Source organism: Sebastes fasciatus, chromosome 4 (assembly GCF_043250625.1).
Source record: "Sebastes fasciatus isolate fSebFas1 chromosome 4, fSebFas1.pri, whole genome shotgun sequence".
Taxonomy (NCBI): Eukaryota; Metazoa; Chordata; class Actinopteri; order Perciformes; family Sebastidae; genus Sebastes; species Sebastes fasciatus.
The window spans coordinates 22,594,198-22,618,925 of record NC_133798.1 but is presented as its reverse complement, the minus strand read 5'-3'; the positions used below and the strand labels follow the sequence as shown (position 1 = coordinate 22,618,925).

The 24,728-nt window shown below is 41.2% G+C and overlaps 1 protein-coding gene and 1 long non-coding RNA gene across 6 annotated transcripts in view; one reads left to right on the top strand and one right to left on the bottom strand.

Moving 5' to 3' along the window:
• Positions 1 to 24,728, bottom strand: part of LOC141766232 (uncharacterized) — a 44,943-nt gene that overhangs the window by 16,438 nt on the left and 3,777 nt on the right. Inside the window, exons 2-6 of one of the 4 annotated variants that reach the window (XR_012593593.1) lie at positions 21,163 to 21,332; positions 18,409 to 18,493; positions 16,504 to 16,664; positions 16,221 to 16,391; positions 4,269 to 8,767 (exon numbers count right to left, since the gene is read on the bottom strand). This is a non-coding gene — a long non-coding RNA (uncharacterized LOC141766232). Of the gene's footprint in view, positions 1 to 4,268; positions 8,768 to 14,800; positions 14,925 to 16,220; positions 16,392 to 16,503; positions 16,665 to 18,408; positions 18,494 to 21,162; positions 21,372 to 24,728 lie in introns of those variants that run through there. The other 3 variants (XR_012593592.1, XR_012593590.1, XR_012593591.1) reach the window with 3 other exon arrangements.
• Positions 1,248 to 23,540, top strand: trpm1b (transient receptor potential cation channel, subfamily M, member 1b). Of its 2 annotated transcripts, none has more exons than XM_074632890.1 (27): positions 1,248 to 2,874; positions 10,554 to 10,630; positions 11,261 to 11,456; positions 11,533 to 11,746; positions 12,042 to 12,166; positions 12,256 to 12,427; positions 12,746 to 12,920; positions 13,014 to 13,137; positions 14,684 to 14,756; positions 14,882 to 14,982; positions 16,241 to 16,417; positions 16,516 to 16,650; positions 16,773 to 16,823; positions 16,922 to 17,062; positions 17,160 to 17,189; positions 17,277 to 17,569; positions 18,069 to 18,297; positions 18,415 to 18,546; positions 18,646 to 18,777; positions 18,882 to 19,010; positions 19,102 to 19,353; positions 19,431 to 19,605; positions 20,847 to 20,867; positions 20,961 to 21,105; positions 21,191 to 21,396; positions 21,915 to 22,047; positions 22,128 to 23,540. In XM_074632890.1, the coding sequence occupies exons 1-27, from the start codon at positions 2,803 to 2,805 to the stop codon at positions 23,452 to 23,454; spliced, it is 5,037 nt and encodes a 1,678-aa protein (XP_074488991.1). In that variant the 5' UTR covers positions 1,248 to 2,802; the 3' UTR covers positions 23,455 to 23,540. The 2 variants fall into 2 exon arrangements, with proteins under 2 accessions (XP_074488991.1, XP_074488989.1); XM_074632888.1 differs by having other exon boundaries at positions 19,431 to 19,623.

Here is a 24,728-nt window from a genome sequence, read left to right as displayed (position 1 = left end):
GTGATGTTATAGATGACACTGAGAGCACCCAGGGGGATGTTCTGAGTATATGGGAACATTTTCTGTTTCACACCTGACAACACTACGATAGAATAAAGCTCATTTATAAAAAAAGAAAACAAACATTCTGGGGGTCTACAAAATCAGTCCCCCATTCATTGTCTATGGAGCAGCTCCAGACTTTATACCCTATGACATCACAAGTTTGAGACTTACTTCTCTGGTTTCTGGCTTTGAGAGAGAGTAGCTCATGTTCACACATATTGATTGAACTGTCCTATAGGCCACGGAAATAACATATTGGAATTCTCAATTTAGGTGGTGTTCCCCTTTTAATGAAGAGTTATTAGACGCATGGAGGCGTTATTAGACGCGTAGAGGCCTTATGAGATGCCTGGTGTACACATCTGTATTAACGTGCATTTCCAGCAGGGGGCAACAAAGCCACTCACTTAGGATTAGGCAACAAAACCACTTAGTTAGGTTAAGGGAAAATGTCATGGTTGGGCTTAAAATAAGTATGTAAATTAAGAAAAACATGTACGGAAACAACGTAACGTCAGTACGGAAAAAAACGTGACAACCGTCACTACGAAACACGCAATGTAACAGCAAAACAAAACCAAAGCGTATATAAGCAAAGAGACGAAACTCCTGAGTTTTTTTGACAACAGCCGCAGCCGCCATTTTGGACTGAAAACGCTTATTATATTTATATGTTTTATTTTTCAACACAGGCCGTTTCGGTAGAATATGACAATAGAATAGAAATAATTTTGTCTTACTTTTATGTTTTACTGCCGTCTGGTAGTCGCTTTCAGTCCAACATGGCGGAAGCGTAGCCTTGCTGCTGGGCGCTGTGATGTTGCAATGGAACGAACAATTGACTTTCACTTCTTGGCAATAGGCTATACGTTTTTTGACAAAACACCGGTCTTGAACCTCGAACCACGGCGTCCCGCAAGTGTTTGTTTGACCCATACACCTCCCCACCCATCATAAATGGTCTTTCTCACTTTATATACTAAGTTACTAGCTCTGAAGTTAGATTTCCATCATTATACAACACATAACCAACGTAAGATGATAACCGTCACTACTAAACTCTGCATGCAGGCGTGTAATATTCATGTCTAGGCGACACAAAATGAGACTTTCGGTGGACAAGCGTGTCTATTATACACTTTGCTGTGAGACTTGGCTGATATATATGATTTTTCTAACCTTAAAGCTTAAGGGATGATGTTAAGGGGTTTTGTCTGATCATCTTATTTACTGTAAAGCAAATATAGGTTGAAAAGGCTGTTATCATGCTTCCTGATGCTGTGTAGTTTCCACTATATGTTTCCGTGATAAATATCAATATTGGGAAATGTTGGTGTCCCCGTAATTTAAAGGTCAGTTTAGGGATCAAATTCAAACATATTACTTATGTTTGCCCTTAAAACCATTCCACTTAGTATCCAGTAGGGGGAGTTGCTGCATATCTAATGTGTCTGTCTGTGGACTAAAACTTGAATCTTTTTCCATCTGAAGCTCTGATATTTTCTGTTTGATTTGAAGAAAAAGCTAAATCTACATAAACCTTAATACACTTTGTTCCTTTCATGTATCCTGTAACAGATCTACTGCGAGGTAGCAGATAGTTTAGATTCTCAGATTTAGAAGTTGAGGCACTTAAACATCATTTTCTGTTCAGCTGAACATTCATAATGTCATAATGACATTACATAACCGGTTTCAGTTAGTCTGAAAGTGATAAAAGTAATGCAACTCATTAATGTTTCATCATATTCCAAGCTCTGTTAATGAATAGCAGAATATGTGCTCTCATTCGTCAGGGTAGGCCAAATGCAATGTGGCATTAAGCCTTAATAGTTTTATTTTGCATCAGTATTGTTGGTATTATATAAGAGGTCAAACTCTTAACAATACTTAACATCAAGCTGCTCCAAATCTGTGCTGTGAGACTACTTTATGTGGAAGGGAACTACATTTAAAAGGTTGCCATTAAATTAAAAGGAGAGATTAAATCCACCATGCATTATATTCGAATAGTAACACAACTATAAAAACATGAGACAATAAGGCATTTTGTATTGATAATAAAGATATATCTGATGGAACAGGTAGAAGGTGTGCAGTCTGAAATAATTGGAGATAATATTCCTGGTGTTTCTCCCCGAGATCTGTCTTCTTGTAGATTTAAATGACTGTGTGTTAAATCTGGCAACTGTATGTGTGCATACCTGTGTGTGTGCACCCTGATGGGACACTCCTGTCCTCCCCATCAGACGCACTGAGCCTCATCTGGTAGGACAACCTTTGGCTTCCTGCCGGCTAACTTTAGCCTCACAGCTTGCATGGTCTCTCTAAGCCTGTTTTGGGGTTGTGGTGTGCCAAAGTAGATTTACCTTCAATAACCATTTATTAAATCTCTATCCATTAGACTCTGAGGCTTCGTAAGAGCCGGCTGCATTAAGCCTGATTATGGGATGCCCCGGCAGAGGAAAAGGGTCTATGTGTCAAGTGTGTCATCGAGTGATTTATATCCCTGGCTGGGATCTCTGTCTTTGTCAGTTGGGAGTAAAGCTGCAGAGAGGAGAGAGAGAGAAGCGCTGAAACCTTTAATGATGGGTTTTTTTTAAGTGTGAATCCAGAGGTTGCTGTCATGCCTTGGTTCTGTAGCGGGTATCTGGGGTTTCTGTCCGTTTCTGACGTTGATGCTGAACCCTGACCTTTCGCCAGTCTCGAAGGATCCCTTTCTGAGTCAGTTTGACTTGAATTCTTAAAGTCTTCAACATGGACGCCAAGGGCCAGAGTAGCAACTTTAAACGGTGCTCCCTCAAACGCACCGTGTCTGGCTCGCAGAAGGTAAGATGAAGCCTGTGCTGTCACACTCAACAGGTGATTCTCAGTACCTTAATGAGTTGCATTTTAAGCTATAGTCTTAAAAAAAGTGATGTTTTTCTTTAAATATTTTTGTGGCATTCGTTTTGAAAGTAAATTTTTGGTGTTGCTCTATAACTGAAGGACTAGTGCATTGTATCTTAAGTTGTTTTTTTTTACTTTTTGTATCCAGAAACCATATGACTACTTTGAGAATGACTTGTGTTGTACAGCACGTCCCATGAAACCATATGAGCTGGCCACATTAGCTTTCAACCAATCACTTCAGAGCCCCTATGGTACGATGACACGCACCATTCAGGACTGGTATACTGGTGTGCACATGGTCTGCACTCCCAAAGCCTTGCAAACTTACTGTTAAGTGGTGTTTGAAGCTGAGCAGGCTCCAAGAGCCCCTCACTCCAGTGCTGCAGTTTAATCCTTCATAATGGCCCAGTGCGGACGACCACGACCACGACAGATTAAGGACGTTTCTATATTTCTAAAGTCTGCTTTCATGTGATTAACACACTCCTGTTAAATATGTCCTTGAAAGCAAGAAAGATGCAATTTTTATACGCATGCATGCTTCTGCTCCCAATCCAACGAGCAGTGCATGCTGGGATTAGAGCAGGCACGCACACGGCAAACTAACTCAGTTTGTGTTGCTTTTGTGGATGCATGTAGAGCAGAAACACATTTAACTAGTTTAAAATAAAGTAGGGCTGTGAATCGATTAAAATATTTCATCGTGATTTATTGCAAATTAATCACACATTTTTTATCTGTTCAAAATGTACCTTAAAGGGGAGATTTGTCAAGTATTTAATACTCTTATCAACATGAGAGTGGGCGAATATGCTGCTTTATGCAAATGTATGTATATATTTATTATTGGAAATCAATTAACAACACAAAGCAATAACAAATATTGGCCAGAAACCCTCACAGGTGCATTTAGCATAAAAAATATGATCAAATCATAACATGGCAAACTCAGCCATAGAACCCATTTTCATTCATGTATTTTGAGGTCAGAGGTCAAGGGACCCCTTTAAAAATGGCCATGCCAGATATTCCTTGCCAAAATTTTGCGTAACTTCGTAGCGTTATTTAGCCTCCTTCGCGACAAGCCAACGGACCAATGGACTCTTTAGGTTTTCTAGATTCAAATGATGCCAGTGTCTTCACTCTAGCTTTAAAACTGAGCCCGCTACAACGTAGAAATCACATGTTGCGTTAATGCGTTAAAGAAATTAGTGGCGTTAAAATAAATTTGCGTTAACGTGTTAGTATCGCATTAACTTTGATAGCCCTAAAATAAAGTATAAGTAGTAAATCTAAACATTTAAATACCTCTAGTTTTCCAGAAAAAAATAAACTGTGAAATACAACATAAAGCATTTTTGTAGATTACATATAGTCCATTATGCATAATCAACATCACAATATTCTGAGGAAAATTGTTCACCATTTGGTTAAATCAGCTTCTGATGTATTTATCAACAGTAAGCTATATGTGACACCATTAAAAGAATTGTGGTGTGATGGGTTTCTATAAATTACAGAAGGCATTATTTGGTGGGATTAATATTCTTTGTATAATCCTCTGCCTTTTTATATGAGGTTTACCCCGCAAAGCAATCAGCAATGTCATGGCTCTCAGCTGCACTTTTAATGAGATCCGATATGTTGCTAAATATATACTCATTTGCTGCACAGACCAGCTGACAGATAACATTGTCCTTTTTTTTTTCTGATCATGCATATCTGTCATTTTGTTAAGATAGTTTTTAATCATGGATTTATCTGCTTTATTCAAATGATAGGCGTATACTTCATCGTTTACAGCGGGTCATGGTATGAAGAAGGATTTATTTTCATCCGTGGTGTAGTGCATCAGAAATAGAGTAAAGGCGATATCTCTTTGAATGTGGGTTGGATGACACATGATTAGAAATGAGGGACCCTTAAATACGTTCCTCCAACAGACAGAGATCCCATTCAGTTAAATGTGTTCATATGATATTATTACCTTGTTGCCATAACTGACAGATAACACTGTTCTCCAGCTGCCTCTACTGACCTCTTTTACTGAGAATTAAACAGTTAGGAAAGAAATGGCCTGAAAGCATCTGTAGCCGGATGGGTTTGAATTATTAATTCCGCTTGGACCGTCAAAAAAAAAAAGTGTTATATCAATAAAAGCCAACCCAAAATTTGGTTAACAAATCCTACAATTTTCACTCTGAGTTTGCGAGATCATATGACTGCGTGATGTAAGTGTCAGGCTCAGGTCAGGTGAGGGCCAAGAATCCTCCAGAAGCTTTAAGGCTCAGGGTCGGGGGCCCTGTGTGTGTTTGTGTGAAGGTCTGCGAAGCGTCTGAAAAGTAAAAGTTAAACCAGATTGTTGAAAAGATGTTGAAGTATTCTGTATTACTTACTTAAATGCAAACTTAGTTGGTTGTTGTACATAAATTATGAATCAAACCAAGTGGATTTTTCTTTCAAAGCAAAGAGAAAAGCCTTGAAGATTGAATTCTGCTATGGAGATGGCAAACTCTTACAATCACATGTCAAGACAAGGTCATACATTTGCCACTGATTGGCCGTTGGTTGACACACTATATTTATGTTGCAGAAGCAACTCTCAAGATCGTATCTCGTAATTGAGTGTTGCAGTGGTTTTCTTTTTAAATTTGATATAGCATGTCAGGCTTACATTTATATATAACTACTGTCAAAACCTTTAAAACTGGACTTGTGCATGCTGCTGCGTATGTTTGCACACTCTGTAGTGTTTTAGCGTTATTGTATCATACTCGTATTGCTTATATTTTTATTAGGGATTCACCGATCCAGCTTTTTCAGTCCAGATACCTGGGCTTTGGGTATCGGCCGATACCGAGTACCGATCCGATACCAGTGATTAATTAATAAGCTTTATGCCTCACTGTGTGGAAGTGACTGGGATCAGACTTTTATGTCTAAGGAAACATCAGGCTTAACTTAAACATTGCTTTCCTAACTTTGTAAAACAAAATGTAACCAATAAATATATACATATACATGTATTTAATTGTTCTCTATTATTAAAATAATAAATCGTACTCCAGCAATTTAGTAAAAACTCTTCAAAATTAACCGTAATTACAGTTCAAGTGTTGTAAACCTTAATGCAGCTACAAATTGCTCAAAACTTAAACAGAAATTAAAATTCCAGTATATAATGTATATAGTATATAAACATAAAATTGAATAGAATAGATCGGCCCCATTGTCACCGATACCCGATCCAGATATCTGAGTCAGCATCGGCCCGATATCTGATCCAGTATCGGTATATCCCTAAATTTTATACTTCCATTGCTCAGATTCTGCACTTTGTATCGCTCATATTTATTACTAATCTATGATCTTATTCGTGACTTATTTATTCCTTGTAGTATTTTAGGACAATGCACCATTTGAGGGTAACTGCAATTTCGTTATCCTAAGTTTTGATACCTTATAAAGGTCATGCCTTATAAAAATGGTTAGAGAAGATTTCACTTAAACCTGTTTCTGTGCTGAGAAATGCTTCTCTTCACTACAAAAAAAAATGTTCATACTTTTTGTTTTACAGAGGCGTTATCTGATTTTATGTAAAATTTCATTTGCTCTCTTTTTCCAGTCAGCCTTTCCTTTGGGGCAAACCAGCAGCTTTAAAACACGTCTTATGACTCCCTCAACTCTCGGGGATAATCAGTGACATGTTGGACTCATGTGATGGCTAACTGGATTTTCAAACCCAGGAGGAACAATGGGAGCATTTACAAACAGGGCTGACTGAAAACAGTTCGCTTCACAGTTGCAATGCAAATGTGCCTATCCAGAGCCCTATAACTCAAGTTTGTCCAAATATCTTTTCCCCCTCCGGTGAAAATATGTAAAAGGCAGCTTTTTATTTGGTCCACGTGGGCTCGACCATGAGTCTGGGATATTTTTTTTTAGACAGTAAAAGGAGTCTACATGGGCTTCCTTCCTGTCACACTGCATCAAGCTCCAACCACATCGCCATTCAATACCAAAGCCGAGCAATTAGTTGCTTTTATCTTCAACCCTGGTGACATTCCTTTAGGACCCCCAAATCCTTTCTGATCCATTTCACTTGTGCTGATGAGGCTTTCGTTGCGTGAAGTCCATCATTGCTTCAATATTCAAAATAAATCAAACGTATAGGTTTTAAAGCCACACAATTATGTGTTCAAAATGCACTGAAATTGACCAGGTCAGATGGTCAACGCACAGAAATACAGCCATCATTATACCTTTTTCCTTATGACTGCTGGGAGCTGAACGGTCCGTGTAATTGTAGCAGCACTGGAACAAATTTGCTGTGATCTTGTTGCTCGCTAAGCTGTGGGTCAGGAGACCAGGACCATGTGATGCTAGTGCAAAAAGGTCATGAATGTATGGCATACATCTCAACTGGCAACAAATACTGTGTCTACTGCATTGTGAAACTGGTAGAAGTACATATTCTTATTAACATATGCATATAAAACCAGTGGAAATTGGGAAGAAACGCATCACTGCATCAGTACAGCTAATACAAAAAAAAGAGGTCACACATCTACCTTTTGTGACCTCCTCAGCAATCCAGCATTTTTTTTCCATTTCACACAATTGTCTTTTGTTTCGAACGACCATTTCCTCAGAAAATTCTGCACTTTGGACTGAATGTTGTTTATTGTTCCGAGGCTTGTCTTAAGTCTCGTTAATTTGCTCGCTGTGACCCAATCCGATCCTGCGGTATCTAATTCTTCAAGGTTTTTGTTGTTAAGTGCTCAGAGGCAGCTCTTAACGAGGCAGCTGGTCGCTGACTGGATTTTGGGTTTTAATTGCTGTGGTTAATGAGTTTAAGTAAGCTGAAAGAGCTGCGACATGCTCACCAAACCCTTCTGGAAATGCGCTTTTGTTTTCCCCGGCTATAATTAACAGCGGCCCACGTGCGTTTTTTAACCGGAGCAGGACCAAAAGGGGCAAGTTGGGGGACATGTTAGGCCTCTCTCTCTCTTTCAGTCATCAACCACCAACCTCTCTTTGTCTGTATCACTCTGACTTACAGTCAGACTCAAACTGCTCACTTCAACCATAAAAGGAGAGCTTATTAAACCATTTCACATGAGGGAGGTATTAGAAGGATGTCTACAACTTTGTGCTTGTTAACTCCATCTCAGCTCCTAGCTCACCTAATGCCCTCCTCTTCATATTTAAGCATGCTCCTTAATAACTTTAAATGGTTTTAATTGAATTACTCCATTAAGTCCAGCATGTACAATACACAGGATTCATTTTAAACGAATCTAAAGAAATCATGACTTTCCCTTTCCCAAACAGAAGCCTATTGATATCTAATGATCTGTTTTAGCCCACAGTTTACACTGTTGAATAGCAGCCAGTGGGCTAAATGTGATTTTTCAAAACAGTAATATCCCTTTTCAGTCTGCTGGGAGGATAGTATTTATTATACAAAATCTTTTTAAAATGCAAATCCACTTAACATGAGCAAAAGAGAATATTGAATAGCTGCTCTGCTGAGTTTTTTCTTTTTCCTCCACAAAACATAGTGGATGGGAATAAAGATTAACTGCAATTAGCATTGACTGACCTTGCCCCCAACTGGAAAGCAGTCATGTCTTAACAAGGCGCCTTCCAAAGGAATGCCTGCATCCAATTCTCTCAATTATGCAAATTGGGTTGAAATCAAAGTAGTTGGAGGGGGTGAAACATTTTTTCAAATGAAATGTTGGGGAGCCTCTGAATGAGACCGCAGTGGGCTTTTTAGGTTAGCCGGGTCTGCTCTGTCTTCTCACACGAGCCGAGATCTTCCACACTGTGAAGTGAGCACAAAGAAAAGGAGTTTCAACAAATTGGGAGATTAGGGGCCGGTTATCAAAGTAGATTTATTGTGCCTTGTTCAAGCAGAAGGATGAAAATACCCTGTGGGCATGGAGAAGGGGTCATGGGACTCCCAAAAGGATTACCTTGAACTGGAGTCATGAGACTTGGGCGAACAAAGACCCTGCTCACATGCTCATCATATTAGCCGGCCCTCATAAAGTGAAGAAGTTTCATGTCTTGTGGGATTCAATGGGAGCACTTGACTGGGAGTGCAGCAGCAGCAGCAGCAGCAGGAGGAAGCAGCAGACTCTCTGGGCTTTAACGTCCCAGCAGCACTAGAGACAGGACTCTGCAGCTCGGACTCTGTAAGTGTGTCTACTTTCTGTAACTGCAACTCTTTTAAAACCTAATTGCATCACTTTTATGACAGAATTAGTTATAACAAATTATAGAGAATTTTAGTGAATTCAGATGTGGTGAACGGGAACAGGGTGCTTAATGATGCATGATAACACTGAGAGACACCAACAACCAACTATACCCTGGACTTCTTGAAAATACAACACGGTGGTAATATTATTTTTTTTTTGCAAAAAGCTACCTAGATAAAGTATTATAGTAGTATATATAAATTATTATTATTAAAATTTTCTTCATGCAAACAATTAGTTTTAAAAAAGAAAAAAGCAATAACCTCATTGTATCTGAATAAATAGGAATATTGTGTATTTTTTTAGCAAAACATTAGTTTTTTTTTTCCTTTCTACTCAACCAAGTCATTATGAGATGACTACATAATGAGTCTGGTGGGTAAAATCAGGTCATTGCACTAGCAAACAATACAGGGGTGCAGAAAAAAAGGTTTATATATGTTTGGAGGGAAGGATGAAAAGTGTAGATTAAAGAATAAAAAATAACAGCAGCACTGTTCCAGTTATCAGGTATATTACATGCCATTAATATGTATTCATAGTGTGTCGACAGGTTGTAAAAAAAAAAAAACTATATACCTGATCAAATTATTTTTTTTATCTTCATGCAGAACTTAATTTGTGGTTTAGCAGCCGCCCTTCTGGCTGAGACCAATTGATGCAGATAAATTGAGAACAGTAACTGTACTGTGTTATTGGCCCTTGTGATTACTGTTCACAAGACGAGACTCACGAGTCTTTCATTTATACTCATATGACTTCAGACTCATGGGTCAAGTTACAACGCCGTTAAATATCCTAATGATTTCAAGTGTTTTTCTGGACAGATTTGCTTCCAATGCTTCAGTTTTAATTGGACCTCCCCACCGTCAACAATGGCCCTCAGAGAAACTCTGCTTTGAACTCAGGTTATTTTTGCTCAGCACTGGAAAAACATCAGACAGCAATCATTTGACAAAGTTGCGTGGGCATCGTACTTTTGTGTGATTCTTTTCACTGGCTGCGTATCGAGCTCGAGCAGACAATGAAGTCGACATCAACTCTGCTCTAATGATCTCAGGAGTAACAAGAAATGCTCGACCTTACTTTATACAATGTTTTTAACCTGTTCGTCAACAATATAAACTGTATTTCTCCAGAAACATTTTCACTTTGATTTCTATTTTCTCCTCTCTCACTGGGTTTCTTTTGCAGGATGCATCTTCATCTTTTAGCCGGGATTACTACTAAGAGGATTTTCATAGTGAAATCTAAATTCCGATATCTGTGAAGATGATCTCCCTGTGACTGTGGTATGACACCATGTGAGCTAACACTTTTTCTCTCTCTTATTCTTTCTCTTTACAGGCACAAAAAGTTTGGATTGAGAGGACCTTTAATAAAAGAGAATGTATTCACAAATTTCCCACCAAGGACCCGACCAGGTAATTACGCTCTATTTAAATGGTTATTTATTACTTGTGGCAAACATATGGCCTTCAACAGCAGCTATGTCATTATCATTTGAACATGACTCCAAAACTCATCAAAACAACTCAAATTTATCATCAAATCTATTTAAGTTGTTCCTCAAGAGAGCTTACTGCAAACAATTATCATTTTACTCAAATTAATTTAAAATGTGAACACTAAGTAAGTCTTTTTTTTTTTTTTTTTTTAAATAGAAGCAAAACTTGTCAACTGGGGCCTTGTTGATAGAATATGTAACTCATTAATTTACTAAATCATGACACATCTGACTACAGGTTATCAGGATTAAAACTGATTATTTCAGAGTGTATTGTAGGACAGGGTTACTATCCTGGGCTCTGAGAGCAGTCAGGCAGTGCAGGCCTTTTGTTCGCCGAGGCACACATTTCCCAGAAATGGGCACAGTCATGAAAGAGCCTGTGCGATGTGTGTTTCGAGGAAAAAAACGCACGGCCTTCATGAGCAGACTAAACAACACTTGGCTCATCCGCTTCTGGATAGTATACTGCTCACACTAGTTTTTAAGTCTACATCCACACAGGATCCAGGATCTGACTGACATGTTTGTTCTGTGATCTATGTAGATGTGCCTGTGGTCAGCTGATGGTGCAGCACCCGGCCATCCCGGCTGGTGCCAACTCACTAGAGGAGGCGAACCAGCTGGTGCAGATCGACACCCCAAAGGATAAATGGAGTCAGATCAAGCACACCAGGACCTACCCGACAGACGCCTTTGGCTTAATCGAGTTCCAGGGTGGAGGGTTCATCAACAAGGCCATGGTGAGTCTCAGCCACTGGAAAATTACGTCAAAGTAACTGTGTGGTTCAAAAAATAATCCCTTCTTTTCTTTCCTAGTATATACGAGTCTCCTATGACACCAAACCTGACAACCTCCTGCACTTGATGGTGAAGGACTGGCAGCTGGAGCTGCCCACCCTGCTCATCTCCGTACACGGAGGCCTCCAGAACTTCGACCTCCAGCCCAAACTCAAGCAAGTGTTTGGCAAAGGCCTGATCAAAGCCGCCGTCACCACCGGAGCTTGGATCTTCACGGGTGGCGTCAACACGGGTAGGACGCTGACCGTTCGGGATAACGCTTTTAATGTTCACTTAACAAAATGTGACATTAGAAGATTACCTTTGCTCTAAATTGTCATTACGTAATACCTATTCTGCAATTTCCTGGGGGGGAGATTTGACCAACCCATTGTCACAGGTTTAAGCGCTGTAATTAGAGCTTTTGTTGGGGAAAATTCATCACAAATGACAATCTGTGTGGATTTTGTGTGCAGCAACCACAGTGTGTCCCATGATGCAGCCCCATTAGGCAGTCATTATTCATGTTCTGCTCTTTACACCTATAGGGGTGATCCGTCATGTTGGAGATGCCTTAAAGGACCACTCCTCCAAGTCACGAGGGAAAGTGTGCGCTATAGGGATCGCTCCATGGGGGATCCTGGAAAACAAAGAGGATCTCATCGGAAAAGATGTGAGAGCATTTGCGTTGAGTTTCCAGTAGATAAAGACCCTTTCCTTACTAGTGTTTCTTCTTGAACTAATTTCTCCTTCTTTTTCCAGGTAAACAAACCCTATCAGACGATGGCGAACCCATTGAGCAAGCTTGCCACGCTCAACAACAGCCACTCCCACTTCATCTTGACTGACAACGGCACCTGTGGGAAGTACGGCTCAGAGGTCAAACTCCGCCGGCTGCTTGAGAAGCACATCTCCCTGCAGAAGATCAACACACGTAAGTCACTCCGCAGACATATATATAAAACATCCTCCATGGTGTGTATGAGTCTTGTTGGACGTGTCGATGGAGAGCTCCTCTTTTGTGGCCTGTGGGCTTCCCTTTGTCATCCTATGCCTGGAGCTCGGATAAGGCAGGGACAGCAAAGGGATGCTCAACTGTCACCACTGACTTCACTCCCTCCCTCCTCTGGTTTTGTCTGTTCAAACATCACATCAACGTGTTCATTCTCAAAGTTCTGTTATCACAAGGTGACACTTCAGTGATAAATGGATGGCTGGAAGGACTGAGTGTTTTGGGCTGTGTGTGTTCCAGGTTTGGGTCAGGGGGTTCCTCTAGTGTGTCTGATAGTGGAGGGAGGTCCCAATGTGATCTCCATCGCACTGGAGAGCCTGAGAGACGAGCCTCCCATCCCCGTGGTGGTGTGCGACGGCAGCGGCCGCGCTTCCGACATCATTTCCTTCGCACACAAGTTCTCAGAGGACGGAGGGTGAGATTTATAGATGATTTCTCCTTTACTTTACTGTACTTGGATGTTATACCTTTGGTAAAAAAGCTGAAATCCTTGAATCTCCTCTTCCAGCCTGGTTAATGATGACGTCAGAGAGCAACTTTTGGTGACTATTCAAAAGACTTTCAACTATAGCAAAAGCCAGTCGCAGCAAATCCTGCTCATGGTTATGGAGTGCATGAAGAAAAGGGAACTGGTGAGTAGAAGAAGAAACTGGAAAATAATAATATATTGAATATATATATATATATATATTCAAGATATTCCATCTTGTAGTTGAAAATAACATGTCTGTGTCGATCAATAAATATCTCAGTTGTGAAGCATCTGGTCTCCATCGTCATTCATCCATTCCACTCATCTGTGTGTGTGTGCCATTAACATATTGAATAAACATAATCCCCACAACGTGCTTGTCATTTCTCCTTGTGCTCGTGTGGTGTGTTCATATAAATCTGGGGCATCTGCAGGACATCATCAACGCTCATATATAAGCACCCAGCTTTACAGTGGGTGGTGGTGGTGGGGTGTCTGATTCTGCAGCGATAAACTGTTTACTCCGATGTAAACAATGCAGTTCATGGAGTCTTCACAGATTAATGCCCGAGCTGAGAGTGTTTCTCCAAAGTGTTAAAGTGTTTGCTGGAGACCTTGGCACCTAAATAGTAGCAGCATCTCCATCATATTTTCCATAAGTGATGTGATTAGTAGTTTGTAATACCCGGCGTATATAATCTCCAGACTTCCATACATTTGGTTGGGAAAGATCAGCGCACACTACCACCTGCTTAGCAAAGGCTCTTACTTTGTCCATTCACAGTAAGCATGCAGCACACAGATGGAGGAGAGGATCCATCTCCCTAATCCCAAACCAGGTTCCACTCATTCTACTCCCCAGGCTTTTTTTTTTTCAGTCCCCAGAGTGCTATCACTTCACCAGCAGCGACTCTGCATCCTCTATCCCCGACGTATTAGACTGCCTAATGCGCCAACACACTCAGATAAGCAATTTAAACTGCTTTTTTTAAAGATCATACCGCTGTGGGCATTTAGTTTCCACTGATACCCGACCCAGACAATGTGACAAGTTGTGTTGAGCTCTTTATACACAGCTAAGAGGCCACACTGTTGCCTGCTCTTAATCTAAAGTGCCATGACTAACCTACAGGTGAATCAGTGTCACAGTCTAGTCCCCAAATAATCCTTTCATCCTAAGTGCATCCCATGGGAACAGCTGGGTTAGAAAACAAAAAAAAACACTGATATAACACAAGGATGCAATATTCAACCATATTAGGAGTTAACTATTATAAAAGTCTCCCTGTTTGCAAAAAAAGCACACAGTGCACCCTGAAAGAGCAAACACGAGTTTTCAGTCCGCACACTGCTGCTCATTATCGACGCATCCCGAGACCAGCCCTGAAATCTCTGGCGTTGCGCCACATATTCATGCCAACTTAATCCCATTTACCATGGCTGCACATGTGACCGTCAGCGTGATTTCATTAGATATAGTCAAGGAGAGCCCTATCACGCTGTCTGACAAGTAAAATTAGCCGTTTGTGCTCCAAGGGTCAGCCTGCAGTGAGAGGTTTCAGTTGCCATCAGTTCATCGCCACATGCTTGCAGCTGCAGTGAGAGTGGTTCATTCATTCATCCGTTCATTTATGTGGTTTGTTATCAGCTGATTCAACCATTACCGTCTATGGCTTCTTCTCTTTTTCTTTATTTCTCACATGTAGATCACAGTTTTTCGAATGGGTTCAGAGGGACAACAAGATATTGAAATGGCCATTCTTACCGCCTTGCTAAAAGGTATTATCTGGCTGCATCACACATTTAGACATCTCAACAATACTATTACATCACAGCAATGCTTTTCTTGCAATGTGCTAAATGCTTCCTATTCTCTCTCTTTCCTTCTGCTTCTTTTGCATCAGGCACGAACGCTGCAGCAGCTGACCAGCTTAGTTTGGCTCTGGCCTGGAACAGAGTGGACATTGCTCGCAATCACATCTTTGTTTACGGACACAATTTACCAGTGAGTGGTGCTCACATCCGAATAGTGTAAATGAATCATTCCACACGAGTGCACTAGTTGCAAAGTTGGCAAGGATGTATTTAGTACAGGAGGAAAGAATTTGGTTTTGAAATAGTCCCCCTTCGCTCAAAAATGTGTTTGGCTTATTGTTACTTTACTTTGTGGAAAAACCCATCAGATATAAATTATTATTCAAAGCAGAGTATTTTTATGTTTCTTCAAACATGTCTGGAGGGGAACTTTAAACAACAGTGCGTCCTCAACATATAGCAGAAGCACAGAAGGATCTATGAACTGTGTTGTGTTTCTCAGATGCACAAATGATTGAAAGGAGATAACATTTTTATGTAGACAAATATATATATATTTTTTTAGAAAGATGCTGAATAAAAGTACTGCTTTTCCTAAAAAAAATATTATAATTAATCATTTTAAAGATTTTGACGGGCCCGAAATGATTGTTTTGTTTATCTCTGTGGAAGATAGAGATGAAGACGTTCGGTTCCTACTTCTAACAAGGCTTATGAGCCAATAGTGTAACGACGTCCGTATCACGTGATATCTCTGTGTCGTTGGCGATCACGTTGCCAGTTAGTGTGGAAAAAAACAGATAAATTTGACACTGGTGTCTCCATCAGGCTGCAGAACACATGAATTTACCATGGCAACAAGTGACAACTGACGTTAGAATATATTAGCTGTTTTAGCGTAATTGTCCGAACAACAATAATCCATAAAATTACAATTTGGCATATTTAAACAAAACCAACAACAACTACCAACAGCCATAGTGCTTACAACCTTAACTAATGTGTTGTCACCGGTTAGATTGTCAAAATGAGAAAGATAACAGCTACAATCCCTGAGGAGCATCTTAGCATTAGTGACGGTTGTGTCCAGTTAGGTTACGTTATAGTTCCCTCAAACAAACAAACGAAGATGCGCATCAGAGGGGGAGAGTGCAACATCCAATGGCTTAGTGGTTCCCAAACGGGGGGGCGGGACCCCTTAGTGGGGCCCAGAGTTATGGGGGGGCTAAATATTAATGATGCATAGTTCTGCACTGGCCTCAGCAGGTGCTTGACAATATTTTTTATCTACGAAAGGGGGGCCCTGCAGAAAAGGTTTGGGAACCACTGCAGTGGCTGAATGTTATCAATGTCATCAATGCACCTTTAACGTAATCAAGTATTACTAACAGCAGAAAAGAGACTGATATGTTTATGCTTAAACTTTACCTTATTTCCTACTTGTTAAGCCTGCCGGCGCCATGGCCGCCGCTACGACTGCTGTAGTCCCGGCCCAGGAGAAACAGAAGAGTCCCGCCAGTGCTCCTCGAAACAAAGCCCGGGGGAAGAAGGGAAAGGGGAAGGGAAAGGCAAAGCCTGAACCACCAGAGGAAACAGACCCTAGGAAGTTGGAGTTGATTCGTTGGGTAAGAGTGGGGTTTATGATAAAAAAAAAAACATAAAGATGGCTGTGATGCATATATAATAAGTCATAATAAGTCATCTGTCTTACTTTCTCTCTTAGGTGAACTCTCTGGAGCAGGCTATGATGGACGCTTTGGTGCTGGACAGAGTGGACTTTGTCAAACTGCTCCTCGAGAACGGGGTCAACATTCACCACTTCCTCACCATTCCCAGACTGGAGGAGTTGTACAACACGGTGGGCCTGACACACTGCCACAAATGAAAATGAGACCAAGTCTGAATCCCTCAAATACAGATCAGACAAATATGAAAAAAAGTTGACACTGCTTCCTTCTCTCCGCTCCTCTCTTCTTCTAGAAACTTGGCCCTGCTAATTCACTGAATGCTGTGGTTAGGGATGTCAAAAAGGTAAAATGATCTTTCCCATTAAATGTTTAAGATCATTTCACGTTATGTATCATCTTGAGACATTTGCTATATTATATATTACTCTGGTGATTCTGCAGGGTAACCTTCCTCCAGATTATCAGATCACTTTGATTGATATTGGTCTGGTGCTGGAGTGCTTCATGGGTGGAGCTTACAGGAGCAATTACACCAGGAAAGCTTTCCGCCACCTCTACAATAATTTGTACGGACTAAAAAGGGTACGCATGGGTGGCAGAAAATAATTGATTATGGCTCGTTCATCATATTAGGTAACATTTTGGTATTAATGCTAATTTTTTTGCTCTTTTCTTGCAGCCAAAGGCGCTGAAGCTTCTAGGAATGGAGGTGGAGTATCCTTTCCACAACAAAATATTAAAGTATAGCTGAAACAATACAGCACAATAATCTATCGTCATGTTTTCATTCTGTTAGGATGATGAACCAAGGGGCAAGGGCAAGAAAAAGCAGAAAAAGAAGAAAGAGGAAGAGGTGGAGATTGATGTGGACGACCCCGAGGTCTGTCGATTCAAGTTCCCCTTCCATGAGCTGATGCTGTGGGCGGTGCTGATGAAGCGCCAGAAGATGGCGCTGTTTCTCTGGCAGCGTGGAGAAGAAGCTATGGCGAAAGCGCTGGTGGCCTGTAAATTGTACAAAGCCATGGCCCACGAGTGCTCCGAGAGTGAACTGGTGGATGACATCTCCCAAGACCTGGAGAACAACTCCAAGTCAGTACATAAAACATCTCTCACACAGGTTTCACTTGTAGAGCCACAATGTATTTCCTCAAGATACAAACACGCAGGTGCATATCACTCTAATTTTAGCACCTTTACGTTGGCTCTGAACAGCTTAGGCCCACTTTATAATATCTGTTATGTAATTATCGTTATTAACTTCTCTTTTGCTTCTTCTGCAGTTTTTTTCTACCTCCTCTGTGATCTCAAACTCTTTTGAGTGTGCAAGTCATAAATGCAATATAGAAATGAAATGTGTTATTGATAACATTTTTATGTACACAAATAATCTTTAATAAATAATAAATCCACAGAGCTTTTAGAAAGATGCTGAATAAAAGTATTTGCTCACTCGACCATAAAATATGCAGAACTGGCAACCACTTGTTGTGAAGTAAATGCAATAACGAGGAAAGGAGATTGCTACATCTAGCGGCTGAATTTTATATGTTATAGCACCTTTAATATTACTGTTCGCTCTCTTTCATAGGGAATTTGGCCAGCTTGCCTACGAGCTGTTGGACCAGTCCTACAAGCACGACGAACAGGTGGCCATGAAACTCTTAACATACGAGCTGGTCAACTGGAGCAACTCCACCTGTCTGAAGCTGGCTGTGGCTGCTAAACAACGGGACTTCATCGCCCACACCTGCAGCCAGATGTTGCTCACCGACATGTGGATGGGCTGCTTAAGGATCGGCAAAAATCCCGGCCTCAAGGTTGGCAACAGAAATTGTTTTCTTTTAGGCATCCATAAGAAATATTTCACAATAATAATGACAACACTAGTTGTACTCGGTGTCTCATAAAAACTGTGATCATTTTCTCACCTATAGGTTATTCTGGGGATCTTCTTTCCTCCTCTGATTCTACTGTTGGATTTCCGTCTTGGAGATGATGCATCCTATCAAGCACCTGAAAGCCAAGCAAAGGGAAAAGACAAGGATGACGACGCAAAATCCAGCAAGGTCAATAATTAATTTTACACATACTGTTTATATGCCACCTTTCTTTGTCAACAGTGAAACATGATGAGCTGAGTCAGAGAGTTTGCTGTTATGTTGTAGGATCCTAATAACGATGCAACCTCCCGAAAGGGGGATGAAGAGGAGGGCAACACTAATGTCCGCAAAATCCCCATTGCCAAAAGGTTCTTTGAGTTTTATAACGCGCCATTCACCAAATTCTGGTTCAACACTGTAAGTTCCCTTCATGTAAACAAGAATGATTTATTCATTTTATTTTGTAATGGAGTGACTTAAGTGAACTTCATAGTAATTTTGGTATTCTCATCTTCCGATAGATTTGCTATCTGGGCTATTTGATGTTGTACAACTACATAATCCTGGTGAAAATGGAGCGATGGCCGTCTTTACAAGAGTGGACTGTCATTGCATACATCCTCACACTTGGCTCTGAGAAAATCAGACAGGTACAAGCCATTAAATATGATCCGATTTGAGTCATTACATGTGTAAGATATTTCGTAGCATCTGCATGACCTTTAAAACCCCGGCGTCTAGATTCTGATGTCAGAGCCGGGGAAGCTGAGGCAGAAGATAAGTGTGTGGCTGGAGGAGTACTGGAACATCACAGACTTGGCTGCTATCTGCACCTTCCTCTTTGGGTTAATGCTGCGGCTGCAGCACGAACCGTACATGGGCATCGGCAGAGTCATCTACTGCATAGACATCATCTTCTGGTACATCCGTGTATTGGACATCTTTGGAGTCAACAAGTACCTGGGACCATATGTGATGATGATAGGGAAGATGGTAAGAACATTTTTCACAAATCATGTGAAAACCACATGACATGCACACTAATGCATAACTAACTTCTTGTCTTTCAGATGATAGATATGATGTACTTTGTGGTGATCATGCTGGTGGTGCTCATGAGCTTCGGTGTGGCTCGACAGGCCATCCTTCACCCCGACGAGGAGCCAACATGGCGCCTGGCCAGAAACATTTTCTACATGCCCTACTGGATGATCTACGGAGAGGTTTTTGCGGACTCGATAGACCGTAAGACTAGAGTTCATAGTAAGATTCTGTTTCCTGATTCTGGGCAGATGATCAATGTTTCATTAATTTTTACGTCCTAAATTCTGTGATGTTTAATAACAATATACTGTACTGAATATACTGTATTACACTGTAACCCATCAATACTTTGTCTCCCTCTGCTGGCACATTTATAGACCTTTTCAAATTTGACAACACTAAATGGTCCCCCTGATGCAATGTTTGTTAAAGGAACAGTGAGTAACAATTCAAGGGGATCTATTGGCAGCAATGGAATATACTATTAATAAGCATGTTTTCTTTAGTGTATAATCATCTGAAAATAAGAATCATTGGGTTTTCGTTACCTTAGAATGACCCGTATGTATCTACATAAGGAGCGGGTCCTCTTCACAGAGCCGGTCGCCATGTTTCTACAGTTGCCCAGAACGGACAAACTAAACCCTGGCTCTAGATTGGCCACTGTGGTTAGTCCTCAGCCGGTTCTCATTCCCAGGGCGTTTAATACCGGACTTTGTCACGGCCGTCGGTGTTCGGTACACGGTGTGTCCCGTGTTCACAACGCTCAGTGACATTTTCACTATTCAAACGTAGTGGTTTTAAGCCCGACCATGTAGTTCTTTCCTAAACCTAACTATAAGGTTTTTTGTGGTTGCCTAATCCTAAAGTGACACCAAGGGGCGTGACAAAGCGGCTGTATTTGACGAGTTGGGATGAGAATATGTTCTTCTCTTACACGTTTTGCACACGGGAGAAGTTTCAGTTGGTTGCACACTGCACCTTTAATGCAGCAGCTGACAGGAAGTAAACCTGGACCGAAGCTGTTGCCCCAACAACAGAATGGCAATGAAAAGGTCTATGATAGCCTTCAATATGTGGTAATCATTTTGCATTGAGGAAGAGCAAGATAGGTATTATTATCTAATCTCCTCAATCATGATCATCTGCCTTAAAGTTTTTTTTCTGTCAGTGTTTCTTCTGTCAGGGTGAAGGCAACAAGCAACTATCGAAAAAAAAAAAAACTAAATTTGCAGTGTCTGCTTGTTTTAATATACAAAAAAAAAAGACGCCAGAGCTATAAAGTACAGCAATTATCTTTAGTGTTTCATTAGTGACGAGTTGGAGAAACATTTTGATAACACTAGTCCACTCTTTCATGGACATCTGCTTGACCTTGACAGAAGTATGATATAAACATCTCATGTTGACTGATTTTAACGCTTTCTCAATGTCTCTCTAAGTCTATGCGATGGAAATCAACCGTGAGTAGTCTCCAAGCCAAGAATGCAATTCAAATCAGATAGCTAAAGATCTCAGAATAGATTCTACAGCTACAACTTTTTCTTTGCCTGCAGCTCCATGTGGTGAACATCTATATGACGAGGACGGGAAGAAACTGCCTCCATGTATCCCTGGCGCCTGGCTCACACCTGCCATTATGGCCTGTTACCTACTCGTGGCAAACATTCTCCTGGTCAACTTGCTCATTGCGGTGTTCAAGTGAGTGTATGCGCTATTATTTTACAAGAAACATCTACTATTACAGTGTGTACTCACTCACTGGTCTTTGTTTCCTGTCCCACAGCAACACTTTCTTAGAAGTGAAGTCCATTTCCAACCAGGTGTGGAAGTTCCAGAGATATCAGCTGATCTTGACGTTTCACGACCGTCCCATCCTGCCGCCGCCGCTCATCATCTTCAGCCACCTCTACATCCTCTTCAACCGGCTGTTTCGGCGGTGTGCCAGGAAGAGACAAGAGGGAGAGCTGGATGAGAAGGACCGCGGACTCAGTTAGTCACTTCTAATGATACAAAACAAATGCACGCAATTTAAAGAGGACCTATTATGCTAATTTTTAGGTGCATACTTGTAGTTTGGGTTTCTACTAGAACATGTTTACATGCTTTAATGTTCAAAAAATGCTTTACTTTTCTCACACCGGCTGTGTTGCAGCACTTCTTTTCACCATCTAACTGAAACGCTCTGTTTGAGCTCTTTATGCAAATGTGTTACATGGTGACATCACCACATTACGGAAGAAAAGGCGGGACTTCAACCAAGGCGTTTCAGGCAGTTCAGGAGCAGTGTTTCTGTGGGAGAGAGTAACTCCCTTATATAACACACTAAAGGAAAGGGAAAATCACAAAAGCATAATAGGTCTTCTTTAACTAATTGATTAATTTAGTCTCATCCTGGATCACAAAAAAACAGAAATCATGTTGTAGCCCATAGATATACAGTTACGGAACAGTATTGGTCCAGACTGAAACACACTGACTGACATCATGTCATGACTTGTTTCTACCAGAGCTTAGGCTGAATCCAGAGGAGCTCAAGAGTCTGTTCGAGTTTGAAGAACAGTGTGTGGAGGAATATTTCCGTGAGAAAGAGGACGAGCAGCAGTCCTCCAGTGATGAACGCATCAAGGTTACCTCAGAAAGGTGAATACCCTTTTTCAAGTAGGCATTTTCTATGCCTGTTGATTACAGTTTAAATAAAATTTCTGTTTCTCTGGTGGCAGAGTTGAGAATATGTCTATGCGTCTGGAGGAGGTGAATGAGAGGGAGAACACTATGAAGGCCTCCCTGCAGACGGTGGATCTGCGCCTGGCACAGCTGGAGGAGATCCACGGACGAATGGCGGTCGCCCTGGAAAAGCTCGCAGGCGTGGACAGGCTGGAGTTGACCAGAACCTATTCACGAAACTCCTCAGTGGGCGACCCCTCCTCCCTACTTCGCCAGGGCAGCATTAACAGCGCTGACGGTTACAGTCTTTACCGCTTCCACATGGATATGGAGGAGTATGCAGGGAAGCAGTCAGATGAGACAACTAAAACTAGCGTAGAAAGACAGAGAAGTCTGCGGCAGGCGTCCAACATTTCTACTCTCAACCCAAAGGAAGGTGGTCAGACCTTAGAGGTTGGCGGCTTGGACAGGTCACGACCAAGTTCATGTGTGGACATTCTCATATCTCCGTGTGAACAAAAGCCTATTTCTGCAGCATCAAGTGAAGAGACCATAAAACACGGCAGCACAGTGCTGCTAGATAGACTAAAGCCTTCTTCTCCACCAAGAAGGTCTAAATCCTTGAAACACTATCCAGTCGAAAACCAACCCACTTCTCCTTTGACAAAGAAGAGGACTATGAGCACCATCATTGTCAGCCCTCCTGATGAACCAGAGGAAGGAGAAGAACCCACAACGAGGGTCCAACTTCCGTCGGGAAACTCCTCTTCCCCAAAGAGGACTAAATCATTGAGATATATCCCTACCGAAACCCACAGCCAGATTTCCCCAATGACTAAGAAGAGAGCCATGAGCGGCATCATCTACCAGCCGGCCGAGGCAGGTGAGGATGTACAAACTGCAGACTACAAGTCAGTAGTAGAGCAGGTCATTAAAACACCCAATCAGTGGCCAGCGAACTTGGAGTACCAGGTGCTCCCCAGCACTGTTGGTCACATCCCTAAAGTGTCAACAGTCAGGGCTCTCGCCCAGCAGTTTCAAGCCGGCACTGCACCAGAACAGGGGAATCAGACGGATCATATTCCTTTAGAAAGTAAGGGAGCTCCTCCAGCAGCAGAACCCGCACCAGTCCAAACAAAGATGAAGGCCAAGAGAATCCTCTCAGACTCGACAGACTATCTGACTGTAGCCGATGCCAAGTATCCGTCTCACAGATCGCAGAGCTTTAACTCCAGCGAGAGGAAAGTAAAGGTGGTTAGCAAGGAGCCGAGAGCCTCCAGCAGCGAGAGGGACCTCGTTGACGCCTGCAAGGAAGCAGGGGAAGATGTGGGGAAGAGGACGGAGGCAGAGGAGAAAGAAGATGATGGACGGGAAAAGAAATAAGCGAGGGGAGATAAAACGGAATGAGGAAAAAATGTATATACAAGGAAGAGGAACTGAATGCTACCAGCGAAGCAGAGAACTGACTGAGTTTATGATTTTTATGATTTCACAATAATGATAAAAATAGAAAGACAGTAATGAAAAATCATTACCAAACTATTAACATTTTCAACCATGCAGTTAATGTCAGTTGGCAGTAGTGAATATCAACACAACTCTCTCTTTAAAGATCCACTTTCTTTACTTTCTTTCACTGGTGTAACGTACAGTAGCTTACAATCATTCACATTTCCCCATGTCATTGTGTTTTCATGTTGGATGTCTACAATTTAAAATAAAGTATATACACATCAGTTAGTTGTGCTGACATTATGACACTATGTGAACATCAAAAACGTAAATACAATTATTACACGGCTGTGTTGAATACTCGATTCTGATTGGTCAACAACGGCGTTCTGCGGTCTGTTATTTCTTTATAGCAGACCGTCAGTTCTGATTTCGGACGTTGTGTCAAATTATTGATTTCTTAAGTAAGTAGCCATGTAATAAGTGGGTTAATGTACAGCTAGCGGGACATTGTTGTGAAAGAAACCCCTTCACCCCTCCGCGTCGGGGTGCAGCATCGCCCTGTCGGGGGTTTCTTTCACAACAATAACCGGCTCGCTGTACATTATCCCTTACTTAACACTTTCAAATACTGTCTGTAAACATATTCTTTTCAGATACTGTAAAATGTGCTTAATAATGTTCCACTCTGAGGTATATCCCTATAGCTTTCATGCAAATACTGACAATCGCATAACAATAGTTAGGTACAGCTCCCAAGAAACAAACAACCTTTCACAGTTTCATTTTGACACAGAAACCTTTATAAGGTCTCCCTTAAAAAGACACTAGGTTATATTCATACATATTTTTGTCTTTTCTATCACAATACTGTGACTCCTTCGAGGCACATATGAACAAATAGAAATGATGCCAGTGCAACAGGAGACTAGAGGCAATATTAGTATACATGAATTTACACAGACAAATACAATCAATGCTGAGACTTGATATCTGACGGCATCATCATAGTAAATAGGTAGTGTGTATAAAACAATGCTACAATATATGAAAGAATCTGAATGTTTTTTTTTCCCTCCCCATTTATTTTGTGGAAATTTATCATATTTAATAAAGTCTATTTTCATGACATCAAACAGAGGTATTATAAATGTTGACAGAATGACTGCCTCCTGTGAGCAGACACTGCAGGGCCAGCTACAAAC